Below are 14,126 nucleotides of genomic sequence, written 5' to 3'. Positions count from 1 at the left end.
CCATCATTGAGGCTGCTGGAGACGGTTCAGACCTGTCCAGGAATCCGTTGTTGCTGGACGAGTCGGGTCGACTGACTCCTAAACACACGATGTCTCTCAGGCTGATCTGCATGCAGGGATCAGCCGACAGGTCCGACTCGTAGAACATCAGAGAGCGGTCCACAGAACACCACAACTTCTGGAAATCTGACAACAAACGAGCTGGTCAGTCTGACTGGAGACAACATCAATGATCTCACTGCAGCTTTGAGGCCTCTGAAGTTCTGAAGCTAAAACTGATTCATAAAAAGTCTCCGCCCACCTTCTCGTGTCTTCCTGGACAATGTCCCCCAGTGGGAGGAGACAGCCTTGTAGAGGTAACCAGAATGGAAGACCGACTGCATGACCTCATCGTACACCCCTGGATCTAACCCCCCCACACACACACACCACACACACACACAGCAGTTATCACATGGACACACAGCGATCAGGACCAGCAGACCAGGTCAGACCTGAGGCACTGAGGTGGTTCAGGGGTTGGTGCTGCTGAAGCTGACGGCTGTCGCCGTTGTTCCCGAGGGATGGAGACTCCGCCTCCGAGAAGATCTGAGTGACGGTTTTCAGGAGAGTCTGTTCAGAGACGGCAGCACAGAGGACCTGGTAGGGAGTGGGGGGGGGGGAGGGGGGAGGAGTGGGGGGGGAGAGGGAGGGGAGGGAGGGGAGGGGAGGGGGAGAGAGAGGGGGGAGGGAGGGAGAGAACAGTTGGACCAAACTGTGTCTTGCTGAGACAGTCTGAGACGTGGCAGCAGCTCATCTAAAGATGTTCTGGAACACAGAAACACTGAAAGGTGTTTGAGAAGTTCTGGTTTAACCAGAACTTGGGTCAGGGTCAGGGTCAGGGTCAGGGTCAGGGTTAGGGTCAGGGTCAGGGTCAGGGTCAGGGTTAGGGGTCAGGGTCAGGGTCAGGGTTAGGGGTCAGGGTCAGGGTCAGGGTCAGCATCAGGGTCAGGGTCAGGGTTAGGGGTCAGGGTCAGGGTCAGGGTCAGGGTCAGGGTTAGGGCCAGGGTCAGGGTCAGGGTTAGGGTCAGGGTCAGGGTCAGTGTCAGGGTCAGGGTCAGGGTCAGGGTCAGGGTTAGGGGTCAGGGTCAGGGTCAGGGTCAGGGTTAGGGGTCAGGGTCAGGGTTAGGGTTAGGGGTCAGGGTCAGGGTCAGGTCAGGGTCAGGGTTAGGGTCAGGGTCAGGTCAGGGTCAGGGTCAGCGTCAGGGTCAGGGTCTGTCCAGACCTTGAGCAGCTCTTCCTGGTTGCTGAAGGCGGGGCTTCTCAGACGATACCGCCCCTCTCTGTACTTCTGAATGATAAACTCTTTCCTTTGATCAGGTGATGCATCACAGTCCAGCTCGTGGGTCGGACTCAGCCGGGCTGCCCAGAACTCATTGGCCCGATCGTTCCCCAGCATGATGAACAGCTGACAGACAGGAACACAAGAACGACCTTGATCCAATCCATCGACGGCAACTTTCAACACTGTTGCTGGATGTCCTGACCCACCTGGACTATCTCATTGCTCCACACACTGGTGTCCAGTTTGAGACTCTGGACCTTGGACACCATCGTTCCCAGACCTCGGTGTTGCCCTGGACAACATCACAACATGTTGTGAAAAGAGTCCACCAGCCAGTGGACACTCATGTAGCTACAAAGCTAACACGTGGTTGATGTGGTGACCACAAGATCCAGAGACCAGGATCTAACATCCGGTCAAGGTAACCAATCCCATCTAACCTATGCTTTGATGTTATTTTGCCGTTCTTCTGGTCCCTAGTCATAGCATCCCATGCTAGGAGTGGATGACAGATCAAAGACGGGTACCTGCGCAGTTCTTGCAGATGACTACACACAGGTTAATTGAGGCCCAGTCCGGGTTCACAGCCTTGCAGTCGGCACACATTCTGTTGGAGCGATTGGACCAGATCTTCTCGGCCACCTCGTAGTCTGACAGAGTTTCTGCAATGGCCTCCTGTAGTGCCTCCATCCAATCCCGCTTCTCCCGCTCTGTCTCTGCGTGAAGCTGAGCAGGCAGAGACAAAGGACAAAAGACTTGAATGAAACTAAATTCTTGGGCGGCAAAAATATCAATTCACTGTCTCAGATCAGTGTGATGCTGCAGAAGCACCGACATGGTGGTCATCATCTAACCCTCACCCATCGTCTTGGGTGTGAAAGGGTGAATGAAGACAGTGAGAGAGAGTGAGACAGAGAGGAGACAAGCAAAGAAACACAGGTGCTGGATCAAAGAACAAATCAAAGAACAGATGAAAGCAGCTGACAAAGACACAATGGTAGAAGATTAGAAGATTGACAAAGACACGAACCCAAACATTCGGAACAGTGAGATCATCTGTTTCTTTATGGTTTTTCAGGCTTGTTGCCTTTTCTTGCCTTCAAGGTTCACCTGGTGACCAGGTGAGAGCATCTGCTGATGTCATACCTGAAGGTTCTGTGTGGGGTGATGAGGTCAAAGCTCTTGTGTTTCCCATCCCTAATTGTTGCTCCGTGAGCTTCGATTAGTGTGATGCCAATTCCGTTACGGAAACACTGCACACAAACACACAGCAGTAATGTTCGGACCTGAGCCATCTTCACCTTCTCATGAACGTTGTTCTCACCTGTTCGCTCTTGTACAACCAGATCTCCTCCATGATGATGGCAGCATAAACTTTGGATTTGGTTCCCTTCAGGTCTAGGAAACCCTGTTTCTGGCAATGTGGCCCAGGACCAAAACGGCGCCGACCAAACACTAACTGATCTCTGACATGTTCTTGCAGAATTCCGACCCATCGTTGCCGTAAAGCTGCGGAGAACATCGAGTCAGTAAACGCCCAGGGCGGCGTCCTGCTGCAGCTTCAGCCAGGTCACGTGACCTGTTCCGGCAGGTCACGTGACCTGTTCCCCGGCCAGGACACGTGACCTGTTCCGGCCAGGTCAGGTGACCTGTTCCTGTTAATGCTGAAACTTTCATGTCTGCACACGAACAAACTCACCTTCATTTTCGGTCCTGAAAACAAAGATCCGTGGATGTGTCACGACTTCCAACTTATTGTCTTTGGCCGCCGGGCCATCTGGATGGCAGCCAATGGGATCACTCCTTTGGGGTAGACGTCCTGCCGGACCACAGGTGAACCACAAGCTGTCACACACAATCAAGGCCCAACTCCCACAAACATCCACCCAGATGAAGATCAAGCTCTTCCTCACCTTTTCACTGCCAAAGTACATCAGATTTTTGCCATCAAACTTGACATAACGCTTCTGGAAAACATAGTTCCTGAAAGATAAAAATAAAGAAGACATCAATTTCCAGGTGGCAACTGTCTAAATCATAAAGCATCTGCAGAGGGACAAACAGACACCACAGACCGAGTAGAAGAGAAGGAAGAGGAGGAGGTGGTACGGCAGCCTCTCAGGATGGATAGAATACAAGGAGAGAGGAAGAGAGCAAAGAGAGGAAGAGCCAGTGTTGGCCTCTGAAACCTGAAGAAGAAGACTTCATTTACAATTTCACAGGGTCACAAAATACATTAGAAAACACAACAAACAAACAAACAAACAAAGCAGCAATGCAGTCACTCTTGGACATAAGACATAATTGGTCTCTACTGACAATGTTTTTGGGACACAGCTGTCAGAATTGGTTCAAGCATGATTTTGTAAGAACCCAAATGCAGTCTGCACCCCACTGAAGCAGCTTCTTCAACAGCTTTGGTTTCCGTTTGGTTCCTCCTCGACGTGTAAATTGCCACCTTCTCCAGAACCATCACCTTACAATGGGGGAAGGGCTGGTGCGCCCGAAGGATCCTGGAAGCTAAATAGTCCAGGGCTGTAATGCCCCTGGTGGGGTGTCCCATGGAAAATGGGTCCTAGGTGAGGGGCCAGACAAACATTGGTTCATCTACCAATCGTGAAAAACATATCAGACTGGATTGGCGCTGGGTCCTGGGGTTGGGGCCCGAAGGTGATCTTCTGGTGGCCAGGTCTCTGTCATGGTGACATGGGTCCAACGTCTAGTAGGCTAACCACCCTCAGAAAGATCCATGAGGGGCAGATGCAACCCAACCCTCAGGCCAAACCTCTGGCTACAGGGGCATCGCCTCACTTTTTTTTAAGAGCCTGGGCTTGTGCAGGAGGTTGAGAGGTACCGGCCAGAGCTAGCTGGCTAGCCTCCACGCACAGCTTGGGTTCTGGAAGCCAGCTCCTTGATAAGGGATGGACCCTCCACGACTGTGGAGCAAGGGAGCAGTCAATCACTTCTGTTTGTAGTTGTATATCGGCCCCCTGCTGGGCCACACTCAGAGTTCCTGTCTGAGTTCTCTGATTTCTTATCTGACTTGGTCCTTAGAACAAAGTCATTATCATTGGAGACTTTAATATCTATATAGACGTTGTCAATGACAGCTTTAGAAATGGCTTCATCTCATTACTGGAGTCAGTTGGTTTCCTCCAGCAGATAAACCAACCAACTCAGCTTTAACCACACCCTAGATCTAGTCCTGACTTATGGTGTTGAGGTAGAACATGTGCCAGGGTTCCCTCAGAACCCCCTCCTGTCAGACCACTCTTTGATCACTTTCACATTTATGATTAAGGATTCTTCTATGCTCAGAACAAAGTCTGACTATAGCAGATGTCTCTCAGATAATGCTGTAGCTAAGTTTAAGGAAGTGATCCCTGTGCTGATCCCAGGACCACCGTGTGTTTCCCCAGGATCAGCCATTATAATCTGAGCCCTGCTGAGGTTGACTCTATTGCTGAAGGTGCAGAAACCTCTCTCCTCTCTCTCTCCTCTCCTCTCCTCTCCTCTCCTCTCCCTCTCCTCTCCCCTCCTCCTCTCTCCTCTCCCCTCCTCCTCTCCTCTCCTCTCCTCTCCTCCTCCTCTCCTCTCCTCTCCTCCTCCTCTCCTCGCTCCCCCTCCCCTCTCCTCTCCTCTCCCTCCCCTCCTCTCCCTCTCCTCTCCTCTCCTCTCCCCTCCTCTCCTCTCTCTCCTCTCCTCTCCCCTCGCTCCCCTACCTCTCCTCTCCTCTCCCCTCCACTCTCCTCTCCTCTCTCCCTCCTCCTCTCCTCTCCTCTCCCCTCCATCCTCTCCTCTCCTCTCCTCTCTCTCTCTCTCTCCTCTCCTCTCCCCTCCTCCCCTTCTCCCTCTGGGCTCTCCTCTCCTCTCCGTCGTCCTCCCTCTCCTCTCCTCTCCCCCCTCCTCCTCTCCTCCTCTCCTCCTCTCCCCTCCCAACTCTCCTCTCCTCTCCCCTCTCCTCCTCGTCTCCCTCTCTCTCCTCTCCCCTCCCCCATCCTCCTCTCCTCGTCCCTCTCCCTCCTCGTCCTCTCCCCTCCTCCTGCCTTCATCCCACTCCTCTCCGCTCTGCCTCTCTCCTCGGTCCTCTCCTCCTCTCTCCTCCTCTCCTATCTCCTCTCCTCTCCTCTTCCTCTTCTGCTCCTCCTCGCTCCTCCTCTCCTCTCTCGGTCTCCTCTCCCCCCTCCTCATCCTCTCCTCTCCTCTGCTCCTCCTCTCCTCGTTCTCCTCTCCCTCTCCTCCCTCTCCGCCTCTCCTCTCCCGGTCTCCCTGCTCTCCTCCTCTCCTCCTTCCCTCGTCCTTCTCCTTCCTCTCCTCATCCTCTCCTCTCCGCCTCGCTCCTCTCCGTCTCCTCTCCCCTTCACTCCTCTCCTCTCCTCCTCTCCTCTCCTCCTCTCCTCTCTCTCCTCTCCTCTCCCCTCTCCTCTCCTCTCGTCCTCTCTCTCCTCCTCTCCTCTCCTCTCCTCTCCTCTCTCTCTCCTCTCCTCTCTCCCTCCTCTCCTCTCCCCTCCCTCCTCCCCTCCTCTCCTCGTCCTCTCCTCTCCTCTCCTCTCCTCTCCTCCTCCTCTCCTCTCCCCTCCCCTCCCCTCCCCTCCTCTCCTCCTCTCTCCTCTCCCCTCCTCTTCTCTCCTCTCCCCTCCCCTCCTCTTCCTCTCTCCCCTCCCTTCTGGTTAGAACCACTAACCAGTCCCCAGCAACCATCTAAATGTGTTAACTACCAGCCATGGTGTAGAAATCCAACTCACCCCTGAGGTGAAAGTTTATCCAACCAGCTACAGATGATGGGCGGGGCTTTCTCAGTCATGGAAGTGTAGCTAGCGTACGGTGAAATGGTTCCATCCTCCTCTGGTTCTGAGGGAAGGCTGCGGGGGGGCAGTGACATCCAGGAGGTGGGAGCTGTAGTTCCTCCAACGGTGCTGTAGCCCTGAGAGTCTCCAGAGTGGGGAGGCTGAGAGAGGCGTCTTGTCCAGGAGGACTTCTGATGCCTAAAATAAGACACGTTTTACCCTCACCAACAGTTCCACACATGTTTAACCTTCACCATCCTCTGCCCCAGATTAGAATCCTAAAGACAGAGAAAAAAGCAGCTGGGGCGGGTGGGTGGGGCAGGTGGGTGGGGCAGGTGGGACAGGTGGGTGGGGCAGGTGGGGCAGGTGGGGGGGCAGGTGGGTGATGAGTGAGAAGATGAGAGAGAGACACTACTAGGCTCCTGTGAGTATTATGGCGAGGGGGAGGAGCCGTGTAGATCCTCAATCATCCAGGTCATCGTTATCCAAAAGATCTCTGTGTCGGAGAAGAGTTGCTGTATTACCCATGATCCTCTCCAGGGGTGTTCCAGGTCTCTCTGTCCTCGAGGCCGGTTCCTTCGCTCTAGAACACAAAACCATAATTCCAGACTGCTGATGTCACAACTGCGCTGTGAACAATGTCGGGAACGTCTCTGACCTCAGTGGAGGGGTTCCAGCTGGACTGGAAATCTGTTTCCCAGTACGGACTGATGTCCTGCTCGGGATCACCTGATGATGCTGTGGAACAGGAAGTTTTACCCCAACGTCAAACGCACATGAGCACCAAGGAAATCGAGTCTGAGCACCGACTCAATTTCAGACCGTTTGTTTGGATCAAGTCTTCCTGACGTGCTCGGCTAGAAGCTCCGAGAGTTCGAGGAGGGTCTGTCTCTGCTCAGTTAAACAGGTTTTTTAGCTTTTAGCTTTTAGAAAAAGATAAAATGAAGCGTTAGTTCTGACCAAGAATAGGGAAAACAGGGCCAGAAGACCTCTCATCCCCTGGATCCTGCTCATCGAATTTTACAGGGAAGTCCAGGTGGAGCTCAGAGAGTTTTGGCTACTCTTAGGAGGAGGTCTTTCTAAATCCTCAGCCTGACCAGACCTAATGGTGAGTGTTGTCTTCAATGTGGCTCAACCATGACGTGGATGAGATGTTTGATTCACCTGCCTGCTGTACAGGTGGGTCAGGTCCACAGAAACTCACCTCTGGCTGATCCGGTAGACTTGTTGCTGATGGTGCTGCCTCTGAAATCACACGCCAAATAGACCCCATCAGCTTCTGTAGAGGTTCTACCACCGTTCATACACACTGCTCACAGAACTGAAGGGAACAGCTCCAGAACCGGACATGAGGCGGATTCTCTGGTGCCACGTTGGCACACGTGGATCCAGTATTACAGGTAACAAGAAGCTGAGGAACCGACGTGAGTGTCACAACTGACAGTTGTAGCATTTATTCCATCTTCATAACAGGGTTAGCACTAAATGCTAATACCGCATTGCTAATCTGGCTAATTCAAGTAGCGTATTCACTGCTAACTTAAACAAGCACTTTGATGCTTCCTTTCATCCAAATGTTTGACCCTTTCATGTTTCCTCTATCCTGGTTCTGATGAGGTTACCCTGCAGCTTCCGTCTCCACCTGAGAACTGTATGCTGACCCAGGACAGCCCTCCCAGGTACCTACCTCTTCCTCTGAGGGCCAGCTGTTTGTCTGGGTGGGGTTGGAGGAGCTGTTTGAGCACTACTGTACATTCCAGCTCCAGTAGAGCCAAGGGAACCGGGCAACGTTCCCCAGTAGATCTCATTGGAGACCATCTCCATCCTGCTTGCACTTGGTGAACCGGATGGAGTGAACCCAGATAACCTGTTCCCAGGAGAGGAAGCCACAGAACATGTGACATTCTGTTCCATCGTTGCTGGGGAAGAAGATGAAGAGGATCCCTTGTACACACTAGGACGGACCCCACAGTTCATCCTTGGGGGGACAGGAGGTAAAACCTGTCCTGGAGCAGATAAAGACAGACTCCGGTTGGGTCTCCTCCCTGCTGCCTGGCTCCTTCTGGGCTCAGAGCTGTTATCAGAGGAGGGACTGTTCATTGAGCTCAAACCTTCTGACTCTTGACAGCAGAGGTACTCCTGGGAGAGCCTCCGGGGGGGTTGAGGCATCGTGTCCAGGTCTGGGGAGAAGCGGACGGGTACTGTCCTGCGGCGATTAAACACTGTTCTGGGTTTGGGAACTGGTTTTTCAATTGGTTTGTCACCATCAAAGTTTGTCAGCATGACTGCAAGATTCGGAGTGGAGCTGTTCCTGAAGACCTCGACCTGAGGCGGCCCCGGGCCAACACTGCCGCGCCACTCTGTCACTGACTGACAACGGTTACGGGTCAGATCACACTGGCTCGGAGCGGCTGCTTGACCTTCGGTCCCTGCAACATGACTGACCAATCGCAGAATTCGCTTCCTGTGTCCAGTTGCGGTTACACCCAGGCTAACCAAGACGTCATGGTCCAGATGTGTTAGATCTCTAGCCAATAGGAGACCGCTTTGTTGGAAGGTGTCCAGATACCTGAGGAGAGATTGTGGATTTTATTATCTTTGTGGTGAAGAGCATCAGCGATCTCTCTCCATTTTACCTAAACAGAAACTAAACGTGACCAAATCAGGACTATTTGGACTCAGGAACGTTTTTTGCTGTGTTGAGGAACGTGTCAATTCCAGATCTTGGAACCTCGTTAACAAGAGCAGTAGTAAAGATGGTTTATTTCTAAAATTCATCTAGCAGCAATTCTTGGGTTAGGGTAGTTAAACGCATGAATAAAAACAGCCAGATTAGAGAATCAAAGCTTCTCAATCAGTTCAGTTCAGCAAGGAACAAAAGCTTCCTCAGAGACAAACAGAAGAGGTTTGAGGACTACGGAGGGTAGCAGGTTCTTCCTGATAGCTGCTCCACAGAACCTCAACGCAGCTTCACCCTAAACCTTTCTAACCTCGGGAAGAGTCAGTAGACCTGAGAGTTCTGGATGGTTCATATTTGAGGGGTAGAACGGGAATACTGGGAGAGACCGAATGTCTGTAGAGGCCTGAGAAAAGAGCAATGTGATCTATGCCCTTGGTGAGGGAGAGCTCCAGCAGCTCTCTGGAATCAGCTGTAATTGCCTCATGAAGTTCGTGGGACCTGTGAAGATGGGAACTGTGAAGTGGAGGGTTCTCAGTTCAAGCCAGTACAGACAAGATGGAGGGTTGTCTGACAGTAGGGGCAGGTGCCAGAGCGCTGCCACGGCACCCTTGGTCACGGAACTAAGGCTCATCGAGGGCCAACAAGGAACTGGGGACTTTTCCAGGAGTGGACCTGCCTTTGCCCATCGCAAGGATACAGTAAAGCATCGTTAACCCTCTACGACTGGAATGCAGTTCAGACCAGGAAGTGGTTCTTAGGTGGATTCAGACCTTCTGGAATCTGTAAAGTTTAATGGCGATGCGTGCTGCCCTGCTAAAGCTAGAAGAAACTGACACCTGACAGACAGTTGTAGGGTAAAAACACACGTTTATGTAAAGTTTAGCACGTTAGCAATTCTGTTATTTCCATTTTATACAGCCTCTGACCTCTCCAGATGGATTCCTACTAGAAGTGTCTCAACTGGTGTGTTTCCATCCAGCAAAGCCATGACAACCAGCGTGGGGCCGGGACGCTACTGTGGCTCCCTCACATTCATCACGGTCCATCACTGACCGACAGCTGGGACAGAACATCACCGCCCATCTGCGGAGACAAGAATCAGTCAAACAAGAGTAGCTGCCGTCCCTACAGCACCTTAGCAAACCTTAGCAAACCTTAGCAAACCTTAGCAAACCTTAGCACTGCAGCCACACAGCTCACTCCAATGAATGATGAGACAGGCCAAGATTAGCCGGTTAGCCTGGTAGCTAAAAAAGGCACTCAGATAACTGACAAAAGTGACAATTTGTCTTACACAGACAATGTATGCTAGGCTAGGCTAACTCTTTTCCTGTGATTTCAGTTGGCATGCTAGGCTAGGCCAGAAGTGGGTGGAAGAGTGAGCCCTTCAGTCTTAGCGGCACTGGGAGCAGCGTGGTGGGTGATGGAGGCAGGAGAAGAACAGCGGTTCTGTCATCTGGTCAACAGAGAGCCCGTTGTCTCCCAGCCGAGAGGGGAACCACATTCACGCTGACTGGGAGCAGCCACGACACGGTCAGGTACTGGGGGGGCGGGAAGGTGAACCTGACGCCATCGTGCGTAGGCGTTTGATACAGGAGACAACTTCCTGTTACCTGGAATCAGGCATTGGAGTGTGTACTACATAATCAGGACCAGGAGAAGAACCCAGGAGGAGGAGAGCAGCAGTAAGACTCTTTATTTATATTTATTTATTTATATTCTCCCTATTGCTCCTGTAATCCAGCACGTTCCACTCATCCAAAATTAATAAAAGAAACGAGTGATTACATGATGGATACGAGAAATAAAACGACAGGAAGCTGCGTAATCAGGCCAGGTTCAGCATCCTGTGACCTCCGACTCTTCTGTCCGTCCTGCTAACGAGCTTCACGGGCGATGAACGAGGAGCTCGTTACCTCCCTGAGCTCCGAGTGGAGGCGGGAGGCGACTCCCCGGGAACCGGGTCTGCACCGGACCAGCCTCAGCAGGTGCTGTGGTTCTGGATCAGCCTCAACAGTGCTGCTGTGGTTCTGGACCGGCCTCAACAGGTGCTGTGGTTCTGGACCAGCCTCAGCAGGTGCTGTGGTTCTGGACCGGCCTCAGCAGGTGCTGTGGTTCTGGATCAGCCTCAACAGGTGCTGCTGTGGTTCTGGACCAGCCTCAGCAGGTGCTGTGGTTCTGGACCAGCCTCAGCAGGTGCTGCTGTGGTTCTGGACCGGCCTCAGCAGGTGCTGTGGTTCTGGACCGGCCTCAGCAGGTGCTGCTGTGGTTCTGGACCAGCCTCAACAGGTGCTGCTGTGGTTCTGGACCAGCCTCAGCAGGTGCTGCTGTGGTTCTGGACCAGCCTCAACAGGTGCTGTGGTTCTGGACCAGCCTCAGCAGGTGGTGCTGTGGTTCTGGACCAGCCTCAGCAGGTGGTGCTGTGGTTCTGGACCAGCCTCAACAGGTGCTGCTGTGGTTCTGGACCAGCCTCAGCAGGTGCTGTGGTTCTGGACCAGCCTCAGCAGGTGCTGCTGTGGTTCTGGGCCAGCCTCAGCAGGTGCTGTGGTTCTGGATCAGCCTCAACAGGTGCTGCTGTGGTTCTGGACCAGCCTCAGCAGTGCTGTGGTTCTGGACCAGCCTCAACAGGTGCTGCTGTGGTTCTGGACCAGCCTCAGCAGTGCTGCTGTGGTTCTGGACCAGCCTCAACAGGTGGTGCTGTGGTTCTGGACCAGCCTCAGCAGGTGCTGTGGTTCTGGACCGGCCTCAGCAGGTGCTGCTGTGGTTCTGGACCGGCCTCAGCAGGTGCTGCTGTGGTTCTGGACCGGCCCATACTGGAGGCTTCCCCTGAACTCAGACTGTTCAAAGTTTCCTGGAGAAGTTTAAGCAGGAAGTTGCGTTTCCTCCTGACAGGAAGTTGCATTTGGAGCGACGCCCTGCTGTTAAACACTGTCAGATCACCCATGATGCAACTGAGTGTCTTTCCTCACTGTAATCTGATTACTGAAGCCTCCTCTAATCTGATTACTGAAGCCTCCTCTAATCTGATTACTGAAGCCTCCTCTAATCAGATTACTGAAGCCTCCTCTGTAATCAGACTACTGAAGCCTCCTCTGTAATCAGATTACTGAAGCCTCCTCTGTAATCAGATTACTGAAGCCTCCTCTGTAATCAGATTACTGAAGCCTCCTCTGTAATCAGATTACTGAAGCCTCCTCTAATCAGATTACTGAAGCCTCCTCTGTAATCAGACTACTGAAGCCTCCTCTGTAATCAGATTACTGAAGCCTCCTCTGTAATCAGATTACTGAGGCCTCCTCTAATCAGATTACTGAAGCCTCCTCTGTAATCAGATTACTGAAGCCTCCTCTAATCAGATTACTGAAGCCTCCTCTGTAATCAGATTACTGAGGCCTCCTCTAATCAGATTACTGAAGCCTCCTCTAATCAGATTACTGAAGCCTCCTCTAATCAGATTACTGAAGCCTCCTCTGTAATCAGATTACTGGAGTCTCCTCTCCCACAGGTGTTTCACTTCTGTGAACTCTGACTTTACTCTAAACTTTTACCCTTTCATGAGAAATGACATCACAGGGGTCACAGGTCATGAATATGTGGTGCCTGAAATCACATCCAACGCACACACACACACAACACACACACACACACACACACACACAGAGACAGAGACACAGACACAGACACAGACACACACAGACACACACACACACAGACACACACACACACACACACAGACACACACACAGACACACACACTCACCTCTAAGTCCCACTGTTTCCTGGTCCGGATGGTTCCGGTTCTGGCCCGGTCCAGCTCCTCGTCCCGGTCCTGCTGGAGAACCCACCGCTCTCAGTCACTCTGGGAGCTCTGGGAGAAGAAACTTCGCTCTGCTCGGAAAAGATTTCATGTTAGACATGACGGAGACAACTGCGAGATCCGGTGGCCGATTTCAAAATAAAAGCATACACGGTTCGCTTCCGTTTTTCTTTACTTAAAGTAAAAGAAGATAAAATAGAGGATAGAAATATCCCAACATAAGTTTATACTAAACAATTAGGAGCATTATATTTTATCAATAAAATACTTGACTTGGATTATGTATGTTGGAGATTTGTATGATTGATTGATTGATTGATTGATTGATCTTCTACTGATTTACAGGGAAAGATGTACAAAAGGCTCCATGTGACTCTTGTGGGTCATATTCATCTCCAAAGTGTAACTTTGAAAGCCCAACCTGTACTGCGGATCCAAAACAAATACAAGTTCAGTCAAAGAAGGAAAAGTAGAATCCAGAAGTTATATGATTTTATTCGTGATCAAAGGGATACGAGGAGGCAACATGAGCGACTGTCTCTTTAACGCTCTCTGGAAGAACAGGACTGAGAAGGACTTCTCTCATGAGGGGCAGTTTCCTCCTCAAGAACAAAACAACAATCAGAACTGTGCAGGCAGGAAACAGGAAGTGCCTGAGACAATCGCGCCTGGTCAGGAGCAGGAGACCAGCTGCTTTTCCAGGAAGCAGACGTTTCCTCTGGCAGAGATGTTTGGAGCTTCTTCTTCACATCCTGTCCTGCAGCCACACACGGGAAACGAAACCTTCGTCCAGAAAAGGGTGCAAATCCCACTAGTCGTGAAGTCCGTGAAGGCCTCACGAAGAAATGTCCAAAGTATTCAAACTGTTGGCCAACAGCGCCCCCGTGCGGTCAGCAGCGGTACTCAGACGAAGGATAAGCTCGCTCAGAAAGAAACAAAGATTAAAAAACACTCTTTTTGTCTAAAAACCAATTTAAACCAGGATCTTTAAAATCGTTATGACATATTTAACAAAACAAGGCATCTGAGATCAGACAGAGTTCAGGACTTAACTCTCTAAACTCTTTCCAAGACTTGTTGTTGTTTTTGTTAGTGGTGATGAAAATCTCTAAGCGAGTTTAGAACTTCGTGATTTCTTTCAAAGTAAAATAATTGTTGAAATATGGAAACTGAGCTGTTGTAATATGAGGGTATCACCTCTAGAGAGGATCTGCGGTATTACAGGACTAGCAGCGCTAGCAGGTTAGCATGCTAACATCACAGATATAAACATTCTGTTACATTTTGATGTTTAAACGGGCTGGAAAAATACGAACCTTTAAATGTGGAGTGTTGTTAATGGTTATTGATCAGTAAAAGGAACCAAACTGATCTGAGTTCACCCGAACACACCCGGTGCCACCGAACACACCCGGTGCCACCGAACACACCCGGTGCCACCGAACACACACCGGTGCCACCGACACACACCGAACACACCCGTGCCACCGAACACACCCGGTCCACCGAACACACACC

The 14,126-nt window shown here is 51.5% G+C and overlaps 1 protein-coding gene across 1 annotated transcript in view; it reads right to left on the bottom strand.

The window, feature by feature from the left end:
• arap3 (ArfGAP with RhoGAP domain, ankyrin repeat and PH domain 3) overlaps positions 1-9,797 on the bottom strand; it is a 17,208-nt gene extending 7,411 nt beyond the window's left edge. Inside the window, 18 exon segments of the mRNA XM_057043560.1 lie at positions 33-186; positions 302-406; positions 495-639; positions 1,265-1,447; positions 1,531-1,616; positions 1,852-2,044; positions 2,464-2,577; positions 2,649-2,833; positions 3,024-3,092; positions 3,095-3,143; positions 3,238-3,307; positions 3,400-3,513; positions 6,070-6,309; positions 6,636-6,694; positions 6,770-6,849; positions 7,316-7,356; positions 7,799-8,680; positions 9,718-9,797. Coding sequence (XP_056899540.1) covers positions 33-186; positions 302-406; positions 495-639; positions 1,265-1,447; positions 1,531-1,616; positions 1,852-2,044; positions 2,464-2,577; positions 2,649-2,833; positions 3,024-3,092; positions 3,095-3,143; positions 3,238-3,307; positions 3,400-3,513; positions 6,070-6,309; positions 6,636-6,694; positions 6,770-6,849; positions 7,316-7,356; positions 7,799-8,680; positions 9,718-9,779 — 2,831 coding nt within the window. The 5' untranslated portion in view covers positions 9,780-9,797.
• Positions 9,798-14,126: the final 4,329 nt, after the last annotated feature.

Source organism: Takifugu flavidus, chromosome 9 (assembly GCF_003711565.1).
Source record: "Takifugu flavidus isolate HTHZ2018 chromosome 9, ASM371156v2, whole genome shotgun sequence".
Taxonomy (NCBI): domain Eukaryota; kingdom Metazoa; phylum Chordata; class Actinopteri; order Tetraodontiformes; family Tetraodontidae; genus Takifugu; species Takifugu flavidus.
Note: the sequence above shows the minus strand (reverse complement) of the source record. Positions and strands in the feature narration are given on the sequence as shown.